Genomic DNA, 18,971 nt, shown 5'->3' with positions numbered 1-18,971 from the left:
GATATCATTACAAAGTTAGGCGGAGGAGAGAGGTGAGAAGGTCAAAATCATAAACAAGTTTACCTCCACCTTTGGAGTTTTTCAAAATCAGTTTCCAAAGTGAAGAGTTACTAGGTTTTATTCAATTAGGATCATTTATCACAGGTTAGCATAACCTCTGGCTTCTATTAAAAATACAATAAATACATGTTGCCGAAACCAGTTTGGCTCAGTGGGTAGAGCGTAGGCCTGCAGACTGAAAGGTCCCAGGTTCAATTCCAGTCAAGGGCATGTACCTTGGTTGCGGGCACGTCCCCAGGAGGGGGTGTGCAAGAGGCAGCTGATCAATGATTCTCTCTCATCGATGTTTCTAACTCTCTATCCCTCTATGTAAAAAATCAATAAAATATAAAAAATATATTTAAAAATAAATACATATATATTGATACATGCAAACAAGCAGTCCTTCTCTGAGATATTAAATATTATCAGCTTATATTTGGATTACTATTCTAAACAAAGCCAATCATTAAGTCAAATTTGCATTTAGAAACAGTGTTTTACAACTTCAGATTGTAAAAACAAAGTAATTCAAGAAGACCTTGAATAACAATGATCTATGTAAATTACCATTAAGCAAAAACAAGGTGTGTGTGTAACAACAATGACTAAAAATAGAAATCTTGAGTTTGAACTCAAGTTCTTCCAAGCTGTATGACTTTGGGCAAAGTTCTATCTGTTAAAAAAAAAAAAAAAAAAAAAAAAAAAAAAAAAATCAACAAAATATATATTTTTAAAAATAAAATTGCAGTTGCACCTGCCTCTTCTTCCCAGTCCTCTGCCTCTCCCTCACTCCAGGTGCAAACCCTCTCAGTTTAAAAAAGAAAAAAATGCCCACAGGTGGCAACTTCCTCTTTCTTTGCTTTTATTGCTCCCACATTATTTAACAACCATACTGTAGGTTGGTTGTTTTTCCATAACCCAATCCCCTCTATGTTGACAACTGATAGTTTGATCCAAATTCCTCCACCACCCCCTCACCCCTTTACCTTGCCCCTCTACCCCCCTCCCACCCCCCACATCAGTCCATACAACCTGGCTGAAAACCTACAGCTGAAGCCAAAATCCTAGTAAACTACTAAGCCAATCAGCACATGGATTTTCCCTCAGTCATGGGCTGGACACTAGATGCACTTGATTCAGAGTGAACCTCAGGGCCTTTTCAGGTGCAACCAGCACCTAAGTTCATATTTTCCTAATGGACCAGAGCCTGGGATTTTGTGGCTTGGGAGCTGTTGATCCTATCTGGTCTCTAAATATGGGCCCTCAGAACAAAGCTCCTGGAGCGCCCAGGGAACTAAGTTGAGCAGAGAGAGAGCATGTCCCAAAGGAATTATGTGAACTCCTAAGTCAGGCTCCATCTTGACTGTCAGCTGGAGGACATGATAAATTCCCCTTTTGTTGCAAGCAGTCTGGGTTGCACTTTCTGACAACATGCAACCCCAAACATGTCTAATGGTTACACACGTGAATACACTCAATAATGAATGGCTCTACTAGTTCCTCATGCTGTCATATAAAGCAAGTTCTTACTTAACCTCTCGTGGCCTCAGCCTGCAAAATGAAGATGCTTTCAATATCAAAGAGTTATCATGAGAATTTAAAATTATGTAAAACACTGATCATAAGACCTGGCAGGTCGTAGGCACTCAATAAATGGCAGCTGCTATTGTTTTTGCAATTGCTTGCAAGAAATATCTGCTCTCGAATGTGTAAGAGGAAAAGTAAACTGGATTATTGCTGACAATAATAAAGTCAGAGAACTGATACAAAAGTCGACTTCTAGAATTTGAAGTAAAATTAGAAAAAGTAACCAGTCAAAGCCTTCAGACACTAAGGCCTTGAACGTGTATGGAAGTACCTTTCAGAGCTTCTATCCATTACCAAGTTCTCTAACACCGATCTGTCCACAATAAACCCTCTTCCTTTAAACACCAGTATCTAACATAGGTCAGTGTAAAAAGGTCTTGCCTTGTAGTTTATTCATTAACCTGAACTATTGTTTTCATGTTTTGAGCAATCCAGTATAAGCAGGCTTTCATTTACAGTATCAAACCCTAACCTCCAGCTCCCAATAACAGCACAATACAACCAACTGCTCTGGGTTGACATTAATTTACACTGCTTGTTTTCCATTAGTCTCTGCCATGACCGTGTCATTATGCCAGTATTTTTCTGAATCGCTAGCAAATGGCAAAAACAAATACAGCGGTCGTGATTTAATCAGACTTCAATGTTGAAACAACCAGCAAACGTAGACACATTTAGAATAGTAAATGGTAACAAAACACACTTACAGGCTCATTAATAAGAAGGCAATTAGGTCTTCTGGGAGAATTCATTTCCAAAAGAATGCTAAAGCAAGCTATAAAATGCAAGTAAAATTGTGTTTTGACATGAGTAGTGTGCACTGTCTATTACATCATAATTTTTCTCTTGAGAGAACTGACAAGAATCTCTGTTCTTAAATATGAACACAAAACATAGCAAGAACACCAGTGATAGTGAATGTATTCTGTCTAACTCCTAATCACTGTATTTGGCCTATCAGTGAGTTCCTAATTGCAAAGACACTTAAATTATCCTTGGGGGGGAGAGGGGGAAGGGGGGAGAAAAATATAAAACAAGAAACTGCTGCTACTAGTAATGTCAGAGGGAATACTATTTTCTGTATCAACATATCAATACACATTTCAATGATTAGCATATATCAAGTTTGGCTCCTTGGATAATATGCTTACCTTCAAATATGCTTATACAACAAATTATAGCCAAAACTATTTAGCTTTATTTTTATTCTCTTATAAATATCCTTCTTTCAAAACTATCCACGTACTCTTTAAAAACCTGCATAGTATTGTTGTTTTGATGTGTCTAGGGTGTTAAATTATAATTAAGTAAATACTGATCAGAAATATAATTCCAGAAATATATTTGATTGATGTTATAATTAATCCTTTCACAATACTCTTACAATTCTACAGTAAAGTGCATGTGGCAATTATTTTCAAGCTGAGTTGGTTTTGTGTGTGCATGTGTTGTTTTTTTTGTTTGTTTGTTTGTTTGTTTTTGTCATCCTAGTGTTTCTCAAAATTATATGTTCAAGCAAATCACCTGAAGATTTTATTAAAATGCAGACTCTGGGTGGGCTCTGATAGGTCATCTATCACAAGACCATCACAAATTTGAATACTATTGGTCCACTAACCACACAATTCAAGTAGCAGACATCTAGGGCCCTTTGCAATTGAGGGAGTCCAAGGACCATGAAGTTATCAGCTATCACCCCCTGGGTGGGCAGTGAAGGCGCTTAGAAAGGCTTCCTCTCTACTCTTCAATTTGCTGACGAATCATGTCAAGGACCTGTGACCAGCCTGCCACTTACAGCTGCTAAGTCACCCCATGCCAAACAAGGATTAGGGGTATTTCTGTAGCTGGTCAGCTGCTGCCCTGGACCGGGTTTGGAGAGCCAGCCTACAATCAGCTGGTTAAGGAGCAGGCTGCATTGGGAAGGGTTTATATAAATAGATTTCCATCTGGAAGAAGATTTATTATATTTTCACTAAAAGTAGAGCATAGTACACTATAGTATCTACTGTACTATATGGTTCACTTATCTTCCACTTCAGTTTTTCCATCTATGAAATACAGAAAGTAATTAAATCCAATATTCTTTTCAAAAATGTAAGAAGAGGGGCTTGCCCCCACCTCTAGATGTCCTTAGCTTCCTTGTAACCTGAACTTTTGGACAATGAAGTTCTATCACTGTTAAGGTAGGTGTGTGTGTGTGTGTGTGTGTGTGTGTGTGTGTGTGTAAATACATATTTACATCTCTCACCTTTCCCAGCAAATAAATGCAAGCTAACTCAACGAGGCACTGTTTTATTTGGCTTTATTTCCAAGTTCCTCTTAGTAACATAATTTCTAGAATGATACTTGTAGAAGGTTCTACCAGCACTTCCCTGTTCATCAATTTTACTAACAGAGCTCTACAACCTCATAAAGTGGAGACATGGATTATTTCATTAAGTACTACTTAATTTGCTTCTAAAACAATGGCTAAGTGACAAAATAAGCCACTTGTAATTTTCATAGATTACCAACACACGGAGAAGAATGCCAAAAACACTGGGACTGAGTTAAGTGGGGAAATGGCAGTGTTCCACAACCTGATCAATGCGACCCTCACATCCCGAACTGCTGTTTCCCCAGAACCTCAGCAATCTGACAACCCTCAACAAAGCTCAGTTTTTTCAAATTATGCAAATTCAGTTGTATTACTAGAATATTAGCTGCAAACCAAAAGAAATCCCACCAGAATGCCTCAGGAAAGCAAACATAGCTCTCACAACAGAATCTTTATGGAACCAATAAAACCTTATATGGGGAGCTATGTTTCTTTAAGAAAATTTTTCATAAACACATTTTCATTGAGATGGAGTTTAAAGTTTATAAACTACCTCCAGAGTTTGCATTGATATCAAAAGTTCAAACATAATTTTTAAAATGTTTTCCAAAGCAAAGCTGTATGTAACTTATCTCATGCATCTCAAAATACCCTGCAATGTGGCACTCAAATTTTCTATCCCCATTTACAAAAAGGAACTTAAAAATTCTCTTCCATTCAGAGCTATATAAGCACACAAACAAATACATCTTTTGTGACATTAAAAGATTATTTTATGGATGTGCAAGTTTCTTTTGGGCTCTAATTGAAATAAAAATTAGCCTGATTGATGTACTTACTCACTTTGTCATCAAATATCAGTATGAAACATGTCAAGATATGATAAAATACCATTATACAGTAACTATGACAAACATGCGCTTTGATGAAAAAACAAGTCAAAAGCAATTATAACCATTTTTAGACAAAGAGAAACACCATTTGATAGAGGAACACAAGCAGAATATACATGATCAAAGGGGAGAGTCTGAGAGGAATACACAGAAGGAAATTTTTAGAAATGAAAGTGTTTGGACAAAGGCAAAGGATGATTCCAATAAACAAATCAAAATAGGTCTTTTCTTTTCCTCTTTGGAAAATTAAAGATCAAACACACACATCACACAGGTGCCCACACACCCCAGCATCCTTTGTTTTTCTCTTTAAGAACAATCTGTAAACTCTCTCACTGTTTCCTGCTCTTAGTCTTCCAGGATCCCTGACTTCCGGCCCTGCGTAAAGAGCAAGTAGGGGAAATGGGAACAGCACCGGACAGATGACATCAGCATCTTCTGTGCCTCTGAGGAGAAGATGCATGTGCAGCAGGACTTACACTGTCTTTAATACCACACCGAGCAGACCTGGAACCCTTTCTTCAAAAGCCCTAGAAGGCAACAACACAGTTTCTCTACATAGGACCCTATTACTACATGAATCAAAAATGTTAAGGCCAGATAATGTGTTAATAAACCACCACTGCTAAAAATATAAGATTTGGTAGGCCCGGCCAGTGTGGCTCAGTGGTTGAGGGTCAACCTATGAACCAGGAGGTCATGGTTCGATTCCCAGTCAGGGAACATGACTGCATTTTGGGCTCTATCCCCAGTGGGAGGTATGCAGGAGGCAGCTGATCAATGATTCTCTCTCATCATTGATGTTTCTCTCTCTCTCTCCCTCTTCCTTCCTCTCTGAAGTCAATAAAAGTATATTTATTAAAAAAAACAAAACAAAAAACAACGATTTGGTAGGAGGATTGGTGTGTGCTCTGGGTAGCAGTTGAGTCATATTTTAAGAAAGCCCAGCACTAAAAGGTATTCGGTGAAAACAAAAAGACTGATTTTGTGTATGTGCATGTGGGCTTGGTTGCTGCCAGGGAAGAGTGGGAAGGAGTGTGGGAGAGGGGAGCAGTGGCACGGGGCCTGATTTATCTTTGAAATTCACATTTATGAATACAAAGAGAAGAGCTGTCAGCAGCACACATGCCAAAGCCCAATTCCAGCCAGAACTGCCTGTACCGTCTGGGTAGGCCAGGCACAAAATGACATCTTGCAATCTAGGAAAATCAACAGAGTGGAACATAAGAAGACCAGGGAGAAAAAAACCAGTCCCGGAAATAACCAGGTACAAGGTACACTTTATTGCTTGGGGTGAGAATTTGGAGTTTTAACGAATTGAGAGACTGACTGACTGTGGCCAAACCAAACCAGAAGACCAAAAGGCAAACCTTCATACAAGCTGTCTCTGATGGAATGTCCAAGCGGGAAATAAGAGAAATTAACCTCACCTAGGAAGACATGGAGGAGTCAGATCCTAGGAAAGAGGCCCGGCTCAGCGGCAGGGACCAAGCAGTCCAGTGAGTGCCTGCCTACAGTGTGCCATGCCAGAACCAGATTCCAGGCAGGATCCTGAGCTGCACGCCAGGCTCACATCACAATAGTCCCTCTCTAGGTGGCTGGTAAGACTGCATCTGAAAAGCTGCATTTTTTTTTTTCTCCATGCTGAAATGAAAAAGCTGAACAACTAGCAGTTACTTAAACAAACAGCTAAGGAAACGGACTTAAAATATATTAGCTAGGATATGTAGGGATGTCTGTAATGACCCTTCCCCAGATTTAACTCAAGTAAAGATTTACATGAGGTAAGTAAAAATATAAAAATTAAAAGATAACTTTTCTCACTGTGAAATTATGGCCTGGCCAATCTGGGGTCTAATAATGATTAAAATAAAGTGACTGGCCGAGTGGGACACAAACAGAAACAATCTGAACAGCCTATACTCTCTAGTGCAGGAGTACCTGAGGACAGAAGCCAAGCCACATAGCTACTTTAATGTTTGATTACAGCCCAGACAGCTGCATAATGCTTTGTAATTTACAGTGCCAGTTCACATAAATTATTTTATAGGACCCTCATCAAAAGCACGTGGAAAGGTCAGGATGCGTTTTATTATCCCCATTTTACAGATGGGCAAGTTGAGTTTCTAGGTTACCTCACCTGTGACTGGGTTTGTCAGAGCCCTAGTACAGGAAACTTTCTTACATCATGATATCAAGAGATGACAGATGTACAACCCAGTGAATAAACTTCAATACATCTTTGTGCTTCTATGCCTCAGTTTCCCCAGATGTAATATATGACACTGGTGTCATTTTAACTGAGAGATTAAGTTGAAAGATTGTAAATATAGGTTGATATTTATAGGCAGTTCTGGTTTGAAGGAGGCTCACCGAGCAATAATTTTACACTTTAAAAGCTAAGACTAAAGTCACAATGATGAAAACATTCTTAAATTTGTGATTAAACAAAGTATACTGGATGAGTACCTACATCAAAGATCTAATAACCCTCAGTTTTTCACAAATTGCTTTTGAAACTTACTACATTAGAAACCACATGATATGATCTAAAAGTGGTAAATTGGCCTAAATGGGTATGATTTGAAAAATACATGAAACAGGTTATTTTAAAATTCTGTTAATACATATTCATTTTAGACTTTAAAGCACTTTTATTTAAATGTCTCTCAAAATAAAAGTTCATCATTTAAAGAACATCAGAAAATCAGCAAGAAATAGCACACCGCCAATCTCAATGCAACAAATCTGACTGACAAAAGGCTGAATACAATAGGACACCAAATGACTTATGATAGCCAGAAAATGTACTTTTTTATTTTTTTCAAAATAAACTTTTAATTTTTGGAGAAAGGCAGATAGATCCACAACCTGACTTTAAACTGTGGCATTAATCAAAGGCATTGATTTCTGGACCTATACGTAAATCCTGAATGGCAGAATTTTGAGATACAGTTCAGGGGATTCTGCATTATTAGGACTGCTCATTCTTTTACTTAACGCGTAATATAAAGTCAAATGTCTTGTTTGTCTCTCCAGAAAAGCCAGGTATGTTTAGTCAAATGACTTGAACTGCATGTCTAGGGAAACAATAGTTCTTTAGAGATATCTGATGAACATTCTGCTGGAGGAAATTGAATATTTACTCCCGCGTTAAAAATGGGCAAATAACATTTGAAAGCAGAAGAAAAGTTTCCTGACTGCTGAAAACACAGCCATCGGCTGCTGAGCCATGAACTGTGGCCACTGTAGAATACATGTAAGTTTAATCACGCAACTGGTAGAATTCAAACTTTCAATGAACACACTGCATGCTTTTGCAAGCCTAGGCTCTCCGTGCAGGGTTACGCACGGTGAAAGAAATCAATACCCACTCCAACTTGCCTGCACACAATGACTCTTAGATCAAGCACGGTTCCAGGTTCCGACACTAATGGGCATTACGTGTCCCGGGTGCATGCAGTAATGCCTACTTCAGAGAGAATTAACCTAAGCCATCGGGCCATTCATTCATCGCCTGGAGCTGGCTGTCCTTTGCATGCATCACCCATACACACAGCTTCTCCTCCACACGCTGCATGCATTTCACCATCTGTCCCGGTGCACAACGCCTGAATCCGCTAACTCCTTGTATAGAGTTCTAAAGAGGGGAGACGGGGAGGAAGGGGAATAAACAGAGCTCCGGATCCCAATCATTTGAGTTTATTTCCTGGAAACCGCGGGCAGCCAAAACACAGGAGGGACACAGACGTGTGCAAAGTAAGTTGGTTCTCCGCGTCGTACGGCCTCCGCCAGGAGCGCGGCTGCGGCGTCCCCTCGGCCACCTCGGCGTCTCCATCTGCGCCGAGAAACAGGCAACAGACGCGCTCGCCGGCCAAGGCTGAGAGCTGGGGGTGGGGGGATCGGCCACAAAGTTGCCAGGATCGGCGGGAAGCAGACAGGCGCCCGGGAGCCCGCTCCCCAGCGTCCACCTGGTGAAACTCCAGAGCCCCCAGAGGAGAGAAGGAAAGAAGCAAGCGCCGGGAAGCATAACAAAACTGGAAGGAAACACAGACAGGAGCGGACCGGGGGAGAGACCGGTCTTCGTGGGCTCTCCTAAGTGGCTTTTACCAAGGGCTCTAGGTAACCCTAGGGACCGCGCCACATCCCTGCTTTGGGGTGCTCCTCGCGGGCGGCGATCGTTGGCGGGTCCCCATCTACCCAGACCTGCCCGGGAATGGCTGGACTCCAACCCCGGGGCTCAGGCTGCCCGGACCCGGCTCCCGGTCCCCGCTGCCCGGGACCGATCGGTGTGGATCCTTAGGCTCCTCTTTCAAAACAAACCATGAACGCACGGAACCCGCTCCGCTCAGCGCCCTAAGGCAAAGGACAAAGCCCGGAGCTGCCGGCCGCCGGGGGAGGGAGGGAGGGGAGGGGAGGGGAGGGGAGGGAGCCGGCGAGGGAGGGACCGGGAAGTAGTTAGACAATAGTCCGGGGAGGTTATTCCCGGGACAGAAAGCACCTGGCAGAGCGCGCCGAGGTCAGTCCTCGGAGCCCGCACGCTCCTGACAATGGCTTCCCGGGGAAATGTTGCTGGTCACCCAGGTGGCAGGCAGCAACCCGAGCAACAGAGTCGCCGTCCGTCCCCGGAGTCCTAACTACTTTTTCTCCCTCCTCTTCCCCCAGCTCCGTGCAGCCTGTGCTGCACACCGAGGCTCCGCGTGTCCCCGGGAAAAGCACTGCCCTCCCTCCCTCGCTCCCACCCGCACAGCCCGGCCAGCCCGCGCCCGGAGCCGGGAACAATGGGTCGCGGAGACAAAAGTTACCTGCGCCCCGTGGCGCCCAGCCCGGGGACCGGGGCCCACCTGGGCACACACCCTGGGGGCATCTCTCCCTCGGCCCCGGAGCCGAGAAAGCTGCCCCTCCAAGTCCCCTCCTCTGGCCCTGGCCCTGGCCAGGAGCCTCTGCACCCCTCCCGGGCCCGGGCAGGTCATGGGGATCACTCACCTGCGGAGAACTGGCCGCGGGCCGCCCCCAGCAGAGGCCACGGGGACAGGAGCAGGATCGCCACCCAGGCGGGCAGCGCCGCCGCCGCCGCCGCCGTATCCATGTCGACTTTGGGAGAAGTTTCTTTCAAGCAGCTTTGCAAAGAGCTGCCCGGAGGATCGCAGCGAAATCCACGGCTGGGGTGCCGGCCGGGCCTCGCGGGGTGCGATCGGGGCGAGGGGGGGAGCCCCCAGCCGCCCGCCCGCACTTTCCGCTTCTCCGCGGGTCGCCAACTAGGTGTGGGGCGCCGGGGCGGCTCGCGTCGCCGGGTGGCCGCGGCGGCGGCGGCTCTCCATGGCTCGGCGGCCGCGGCTCCCGTTCGCCAGGAGTTACTTTGCTCGGGGAGGGACGGGGGCGGAGCCGGGGGGTGACGTCGCCCCGCGGGCTCCGGGCGCTTCGGAGGAATGCGGGCTCCGGCGCGGCGTCGCCGCCTCCTGCCGGAGAGACGCGCGCTGGCCGGGCCGCGCGCCCCGCGCCCCGCCGCCTTTGTTAGCGGCCCGGCCCCGTCGATCGGAGGGAGCGCGGGCGGTGGATGGGGACCCGGCCGGGTTCACAGTCCACTTGCAGAAAGCAGAGTTTGAGATACACGAGTTTGGGAAGCAGTGTGGCCAGACCCCCGAGGACCCGCGCAGACAATCGCCGCGCGCTCTGGTCCGGGTCCCCAGGTCCCCGGGTCCCCAGGTCCCCAGGTCCCCAGGTGGAGAGATCCCAGCGGAGCGGCTGCGCCTAGGAAGGGGGGCAGTGTAGAGCGCCCCAAGACACATCCACCTGCACGGATACCTCCCTGCTGCTTATTCTTGCGCTAAGGAGCAGGACGCCTTCCCCCATAGAACACGTACTGTTCCTGAGTCCCATAAAAATAAAACTTGAACCAAAATAAGCGCGCGGTAACTTTCCAGCGGGAGCAGCTGGCACGTCTCCTTCCCGGTGTGTTTGTCATCGGCAGAGCGTTTGGATTTGCTGCTCTCTGCTGCGCTGACTTCTCTGTGGCTCTGAAACCTTTCGGCCTCTTTGCACTTCTTCCCCCAGGAAGAACCTGAGAACGGAGTCAGGGCTTTACAAGCCTTTCCTTCCACGTAGGGCTGCTGGAATGGGAAAGGGGGTTTGTTTTGGTTGTAATAGCCAATAGCTATTGAAGACATGAGTTGTTAACAAAAGGACTTGGAAACAGCAAGGAATAATTCCGTTTGCCAGTTGTGACAGTAAAAGTGTTTCTGCAGTTGGCTATTTCTCCAGCAGCTCCAAGTGGCTTCACCATATGCCACAGTTTATTTGCTTCTGAAAAAAGCTGTATGGTGCATACTTATTCATTTTTGTAAAATATTAAACAGGCTGTGTTCACAATTGAGTACACAATTTGTATTCAGAATATTGATACCTTATATACAGTTCCTAAAGCAATCTATTAATTGACATCTGTCAGTTACACAGACATTTTATCTTTAGCCTTTGTAAGTCAACACAATGTAATATTCAATTTAATATATATAATTTACCAAGATGTATATTCCTTACTCAAATTAAATATATTCTACTAATGACCAGGATTGTGACTATATATTCTAGTTTACATATAAAGCAAGTTGAAATATATATATATATATATATATATATATATATATATATATATAGAGAGAGAGAGAGAGAGAGAGAGAGAGAGAGGGGGGGGGGGGCTAGAATTTATATACATATACTAGTATCTGTATATGTATGTGTGTATAGATAAATATAATCATGAAGGAAAATACATTTTTTTTAAATTGGTAAGAATAGAGGCTTGATTAAACAGAATTTGGAGTCTTATGACTGACTCATTAGCAAACTAGCCAGACACTCGTCAATTTGATTCAGCATAGTTAAGTTCATTTTTCCTTAGGACACCCCATAGACTTTTAAAAAATTAATTAGACTATAACTGTCAGTACATCACTGTTCTTATTTCTTTGATTAAGGAATATTCCTAACTCCCAGATGACAGAAAACTAAAGGATATATATTTTTCTTTTGAAGGACTTAACAGAACTTTGTAAAATTTAGCAACAACATGCTTCAGGAAAAACAAACAAAAAGTCACCATCTATATACTAGTTAATCTGTTCTTCTGGTCTTGAAAGGAAGGTGAAGGAAGTTCATGACTAGGTAGATTTGTTTGCTTAAGCACACAAAAAGCTTGTTTAAAAATTGGCATACAATGTACAGCAAAGCCCACATGGTTCTTACCTTGCCCATTTCGTGATTCAACTGATGGATGATTGATTTTACTTTATCCTACAAGTAAAAACAGTAGCTGGTAAAGTCTAAGAGTGCTTACAGTGTGCTAAGCACTGACTTAAGATTCATAATGTATCATTGAAACATTAAGATATAATGTCTTGAGTTCAAACCACAGTCCCATGACATTCTTACTGCTATTACTCCCAGTGGACAATGCGGAAGCAAAGTTACAGATTGAGTAATTTGCCCAGCAGCATTTATATGGGTCAGAAGGAAGGGGGAGGAAACAGAGAGGGAGAGGAAATTCTCAAAAGGAATCAGCACACTAGCAAGGATATCTTCTGACTAAAAATCAAAGAAATGCAGTAAAACTTTTAAACAAGTAAAACAAGCCTGTTGGCCTTGGTTGTCGCAAATGACAGCCAGAACGGATTAAAATCATTTGAGCAGAGACTAAATTTTTTTTTTTTCACATATTACTTGGTAAATATTAGGAACTGACTAGGTCTTTGTTTATTTGAAAGAATGAATGCATCAATCAATCAGTAGAAATTGGGTATAACAGAAAAAAATGATCAAGATACATTTAAAAATCACTAAAATGGCCCTAACCGGTTTGGATCAGGCAGGGGTCTTCAAACTACGGCCCGCGGGCCACATGCGGCCCGCAGAGGAGTCTGATCCGGCCCGCCAGGTTTTTTGGGCAGTGAGCGCAGCCGAGGTGTTAAAGTAGGAATTAGTAGTTCATATAGTCCGGCCCTCCAGCTCTCTGAGGGACCGTGATCTGGCCCCCACTTTAAAAAGTTTGAGGACCCCTGGATCAGAGGATAGAGCATAGGCCTACAGACTGAAGGGTCCCAGGTTCTATTCCGGTCAAGGGCATGTATCTTAGTTGCAGGCACATTCCCAGTATGTACAGGAGCCAGCTTATCAATGTTTCTCTCTCATGGATGTGTCTAACTATCTCTCTCCCTTCCTCTCTGTAAAAAAAAGCAATAAAAATATTTTTTAAAATAAATATATAAATAAATAAATAAAAATCACTAAAATGTTCATTTTCCTTCATTTACTAGCTATTCTAGGTAAATAATCTACAATTTGGGAAGTGCTATGTACACAACAACATTTATCATTTACAAAAGAGAAAAATAGAACTGATATAAATGTCCAACCACGGGCAGATTCATGATCATTAACTGGATAGAATATCTCATAGCTACTAGAAATGAAGTTTGTTAAAAAACAGTAAGTTGCAATGTGGGAAAATGAGAAAATGTTGGATAAAAATATCTAATTTTTTTAAACCAGTGTCACACCAATAAATTCAACCAAAAAAAGGAAAATAAATAATTTTACAAAACAGAAAACAGTCCAGAATTTCAGTTTGGGAAGATGAGAAGGTCTAGAGATGGATGGTAGTGATGGTTGCACAACAATGAGAATGTATTTACAGCATTGAACTGTATGTTTAAATTGGTAATTTTTGTTACACATATTTTACTAGAAAAAAATTATCAGAAGTCAAAGTCAACATGTACCATGATCAGAACTAAGAAAAGACTTGAAAAGCAACCCCCATAGCCATAATATTGATATGGTTATTAATAGATGTAGAATTAGTTTCCTACCGTTTTGGGTATATGGTTATAGTATATATTTTTTAAATACATTTTTATTAATTTTAGAGAGGAAGGGAGAAGAAGAGAGGGACAGAATCATCAATGATGAAAAAGTATCATTGATTGGCTGCCTTCTGCATGCCCCCTACTTGGAATAGAGCCTGCAACCCGGGCATGTGCCCTTGACCTGAATCAAACCCAGGAACCTTCAGTCTGAAGGATGATGCTTTATCCACTGAGCCAAACTGGCTAGGGCTATAGTATATCTTTTTAAGAGGACTTGTATTCTGATTGCAGATTTATCACATACTAACTCTAATCATGATTTTAGATCTGCATTTGGCAGGTGGTATTAATTTCACTTAAATGATGAAAAAAACAAAAGCTTAGTGAGATTAAAATACTTGGCCAAGGTTATAACACCGATCAATAGCAGAGATGTCACTCTGACCTGAATATTCTGATTCTGAATCTCATTTTCCCCCATCCCCCCAACACCTATGTACCTGATTCTCATCTCTTAAAATATTTCATTTCAGTGTCAAAATCCTCAGTGTCAATCTATCAGACAAAACCTCTTGGGTGGTGGGTGAAAACGAGCTTTTATTTTCTCTTTGAAAGGTGAAAAGAATGAAAATAAAAGCACTCCTTATAATAATTGTATTGCGTGGTTATATATACTTTCAGTAGGGTCCTCTGGGAAGTGAGGGGAATGGGAATTTCTGACAACCTAGCCCTTGAGCAGAACAGGTACTTTCAGAAAAGAAAACAAAAACAACAAAGAAGAACTTCTAACACCTTTGAAAGGCTATTGTTCTGGAGCAGTGGTCGGCAAACTGTTTAGTCAACAGAGCCAAATATCATCAGTACAACGACTGAAATTTCTTTTGAGAGCCAAAATTTTTTAACTTAAACTATATAGGTAGGTACATTGTTATTAACTTAATTAGGGTGCTCCCAAGCTGGCATTTGCTAAAAACTCAGGGGGCCAAAGAGCTGCATATGGCTCTCGAGCCGCAGTTTGCCGACCACTGTTCTGGAGTATTTGAATCTTCCAATGAAGGGCAAAGTCCAACTGCTCTGGACTGGTGCCAGGACCTGGCCAGTTACTCCTTAGATCTCCACACCAGCGCATCTAGGAACAAATGGGATCGTGATGGTACTGTGCCTAAGACTCTGAAAAATTATCCTCCCTCTAAGTTCCTAGGTAATTTTGGATCAAATGTTAAGAATTGCATTGTACTTAAAACCAGAGTTATTTTGTAAATCCTCTGAACCCTTTAAAATACCCATAACTGGGGATTAGTTCAGAAACGCTAGTCAAGAAAGTGTATGCTCGGAAGGTTTTATCCAAGGAAGAAAAAAATAAAATATTCGAGCAGCTTGAAAGCACAGTGCTGCCAATTTGGAAGAGCAATTTGCCTACAGCTGGATATAATTAACAAGCCTGGGTCAAAAAGGAAGCCAATCATAAAAGTGTAAATTGGATTGAGGTGGAGGGATGGGACAGTGACAGCCACTTCCAGAACTGGTATATTCTGATTTCAGAGTCTCTCCTGATTTTCAAAAAGCCTACTCTAGCACGGCCAGCATGGGTCAGTTGGTTGAGAGTCAGCCTATGAATCAGGCGGTCAAGGTTGATTCCTGGTCAGGGCATATATGCCCAGGTTGTGGGCTTGATCCTCAGTGTGAGGCAGGCAGGAGGCAGCTGATCAATGAGTCTCTCTCATCTTTGATGTTTCTACCTCTCTCTCCCTTTTCCTCTCCCTTCCTTTCTAAAATCAATAAAAAGGAGAGATATCTATAATATTATCAACAATAAAAATATATTTCAGAAAATGAAATAAAAATAAAAAGCCTACTCTAATGATGTTAATCAAAGACTGAACTCTAATGGAAAATAAACGTTTGGCCTTCATGGTACCCTTGTAAGTGTTTGATAAATTAACTTCTCTGGGACACTATGTGGCGCCTTAGTCATCCTTTATACCAGTGAGTAATTTCCAAGCCAATAGAAAAGCTGCCCCTCACCTCTGTCCCTGGTTCACAATAGAAAAAAAAAAAAAATGGTATAAGAGCACCAGGTATACAGCATCCCATTGAATCCTGTTTGAATTTTTTTGGTCTGAATGGACAGATTATCCATTTGTTTGTTTATTATTTTAGTAAAGAAAAAAATACAAGAAAGGGAATAACTCCTAAGACTAATTAAATACATCATGTTTTCAATAGTACATTTTGCGGGGTTAAGAGCTCACATGCAAAGATGCAGCCTGAGGAGAACTAACACAGCAGACTGAGAAATGCAGAATTAAATTATCTAATGATCATGCTCCTTCTTTCCTCCCACTCACTCCTGAAGGGGGGATGGGGGGGGGGCTGGCTTCACATGTGGAACCCTGTGGATCTTGCCATCATTCTTTTCTGCTTGTTCTGGTCTTGAGCTAGAATGAAACAGAATGTTGGATTCAAAATGTGGTGCTTCCCAAGCTCTGGAGATTTTTTTTTTCTAATCCTTCAAATGTTCTCCAATAAAATCCTCCCTTTACACTGTTGGGGCTGCCACAGCATTCATAACCAGGGGATGTCTGACAAGAAAATGAACCATTAAAGCCTACACAAAAACATAGGGGCTCATTTCAGTCCCCAAGTCCTCTTTAACCAAAGCAAAGAATTCATTTTGTCATTTGCAAGCATTTATTAAGTGTGCAACACAGTGCTAGTTATCCTATGGGGGACATGAGGATTAGTAGTTTACATTTAACAGACAAAAGAAACCAAGAGCTAACAAAACCAAGGGAGGGGAGAGAGAGGAAGTGTGTGTGTGTGTGTGTGTGTGTGTGTGTGTGTGTGTGCGTGCCTGTGTGTGTGAGATATCCTAAATGTGAAAGCAGAACTATTAGGTCATGGTGAAGAGACATTGGAGGAAAAGGTTTGTTGACCAGTTTTGAGCTAGATTTTTTTTTCCTGCAAAAATCTTTATTGTTTCCATTTGGTCCGATGTGTGGGAGAGGGCTTCAGGGTGGTGAAAGGAATGGCTAGTCTTTCAGGAAGAGGCTCAGGTAAAGCTCAGACACAGGAGGATGCCGAGGGGCCCCGCGAAGGCCTCTGGGCTCCACAGGCCCCTAGTGCTTTCGAAGAGATCCTCTCCCAGCCCAGCCTGGGGGCCGCAGCCTGCGGAGGTGAGTCAGGTGTCACCCATCTTCTTGATGAGTTTCACCTCCTCACCCCGGAAGTGGTTCTGCAGGAAGTCCCAGAGCTGAGGGTCAGCGCGGGCAGAACCCTGGGCTGCAGCTCCACCAGGGCCTGGTTCAGGGTCCTCCCCAAGGCCAGGGCGGCTCCCCTGGTGCCCTGAGTTTTGCCCACTCCTCTTGGGGGGGCTTTGGCACATTCTATCTAGAAGAGAATGCCGCCTCCGGCCTCCGTGCTGGTTTTGCAATTTTAAGATGCTCAGCGCCCTCACCCTTCGTCTCTGCAACTGGTGGAAGAAGCAGCCCATGCCCTCGAGAGCCACATCATCATTGCTGGAAATATTATAGAAGCCCAGAGAGCGGTAGGTGTGGGAGGCCATAGAGGCAGCCTCGGTGGAATAATTCTGACAAATTTGGGAGCTCGTGGTTGTTCGGCAATAAGGCATTAAGGTAGAAACAAAAACAAAACAAAACAAAAAAAACTCTGTGTTGGCTGGTCCCAGAGGTAGTTCTGGATGAGATGCAGGAGAGTGACCGGAGGCTGGGAGGAGGGGTGTTCCTGGGTATGTTTCATCCAAACACTGTGGAAGCAAGAGACAGGTCCAGGACAGCCCCTGGTACCGCCTGAGCTGGATCTTAAAGAAAGCAGTGGTTGTAACTCTCCCTCCTCCCTCCCTCTCTCGTTCCCTCTGAAATCAATAAAAATATATTTTTAAAAAGAGCACTTTATATGAGATGGAGTCAGAATAATGACAACTTAACTATACACCCCCCACCCCACCCCCCCCCACACACACACAAGTTCATGTGAAGATGTGCTTAAGTTAAGGAACTGATGCAGCAGTATTGTCCAGGAATATCTGGGTCTGTTGTAGGCTCATTGTAACCCACAAGGTCTTTATAAGAGAGAAACAGTTTTCCAAACTGGAAAGAAAGGAGTAAAATTGTCACTATTTGCAAATGACACGATGTTATATAGAGAGAGAAAGCTCTAAATAGTCCACCAAAAATCTATGAGAATTTTTAAATGAATTCAGTAAAATTACAGAATACAAAATCATTATTCAGAAATCTGTTGTATTTCTATACACTAATAATGAACTATAAGTAAAATAAAAATTAATAAAACAATCCCATTAGCAATTGCATCAAAAAGAATAAAGTACCTAGAAATAAATTTAACCAAGGATGTAAAACATCTATACTCCAAACATCTATAAGCTATTGATGCAAATAATTGAAGACACAAATAAATGGAAGTATATAATGTGCTCACAGATTGGGAGAATTCATATCATTAAAATTTCACACCACTCAAAGCAATCTATAGACTCAATTCAATCCCTCTCAAAATGCCAAAGCATTTTTCACAGAACTAGAACAAAAAATCCTAAAATATATCTGAAATCAGGAAAGACCCTGAACAGCCAAAGCAATCTTGAGAAAGAAGACAGAGGTTAGAGGTATCACACTTCCTGATTTCAAACTATACTACAAAACTAAAGTAAATAAAACAGTATAGTATTATCACAAAAACAATCATGGATCAATGGACTGTTATAGAGAGCCTAGAAATACACACAAATCTAGAGGAGAGGAGGGCAGTTGGCAAGATCAGGCCTGCAGGAGAGGCCAATTAAGGGTGATCAGGAAGGCAGGCAGGTGAGCACTTAGGAGCCAGCCGTCCCAGATTGTGAGAGAGATGTCCTATTAGAGAGGTTTTAGGCTGGGCTAAGAGAAATCCCCCTCAACCCCTGCATTGAGCCACAAGTAAAGTTATAAAATAAGTCATAAGGATGTAACATACAGCATAGGGAAGGGGTCCTCAAACTTTTTAAAGTGGGGGCCAGATCACGGTCCCTCAGAGAGCTGGAGGGCCGGACTATATGAACTACTAATTCCTACTGTAACACCTCGGCTGCGCTCACTGCCCAAAAAACCTGGCGGGCTGGATCAGACTCCTCTGCGGGCCGCAGTTTGAAGACCCCTGGCATAGGGGATACAATAAATAATGTCATAATATCTATGATCTATGTATGATGACAGATGGTTACTAGACTTATGGTGACCACTCCATAAGGTA

General features: G+C 42.7%; 1 protein-coding gene across 7 annotated transcripts in view; it reads right to left on the bottom strand.

The window, feature by feature from the left end:
• Positions 1 to 10,217, bottom strand: part of PTPRK (protein tyrosine phosphatase receptor type K) — a 449,847-nt gene extending 439,630 nt beyond the window's left edge. For 5 of the 7 annotated variants that reach the window (XM_084889603.1, XM_084889604.1, XM_084889598.1 and 2 more), the window contains exon 1: positions 9,826 to 10,198. In XM_084889603.1, the coding sequence (XP_084745729.1) occupies positions 9,826 to 9,928 (103 nt within the window). In that variant the 5' untranslated portion in view covers positions 9,929 to 10,198. Of the gene's footprint in view, positions 1 to 9,825 lie in introns of all 7 variants that reach the window. The other 2 variants (XM_084889601.1, XM_084889599.1) reach the window with 2 other exon arrangements.
• Between the last annotated feature and the right edge of the window lie 8,754 nt (positions 10,218 to 18,971).

This window comes from Pipistrellus hanaki, assembly GCF_964339955.1.
Source record: "Pipistrellus hanaki genome assembly, chromosome: 7".
NCBI classification, from domain to species: Eukaryota; Metazoa; Chordata; class Mammalia; order Chiroptera; family Vespertilionidae; genus Pipistrellus; species Pipistrellus hanaki.
The sequence above is the reverse complement of the archived record's forward strand: the minus strand, read 5'-3'. Positions and strand labels throughout refer to the sequence as shown.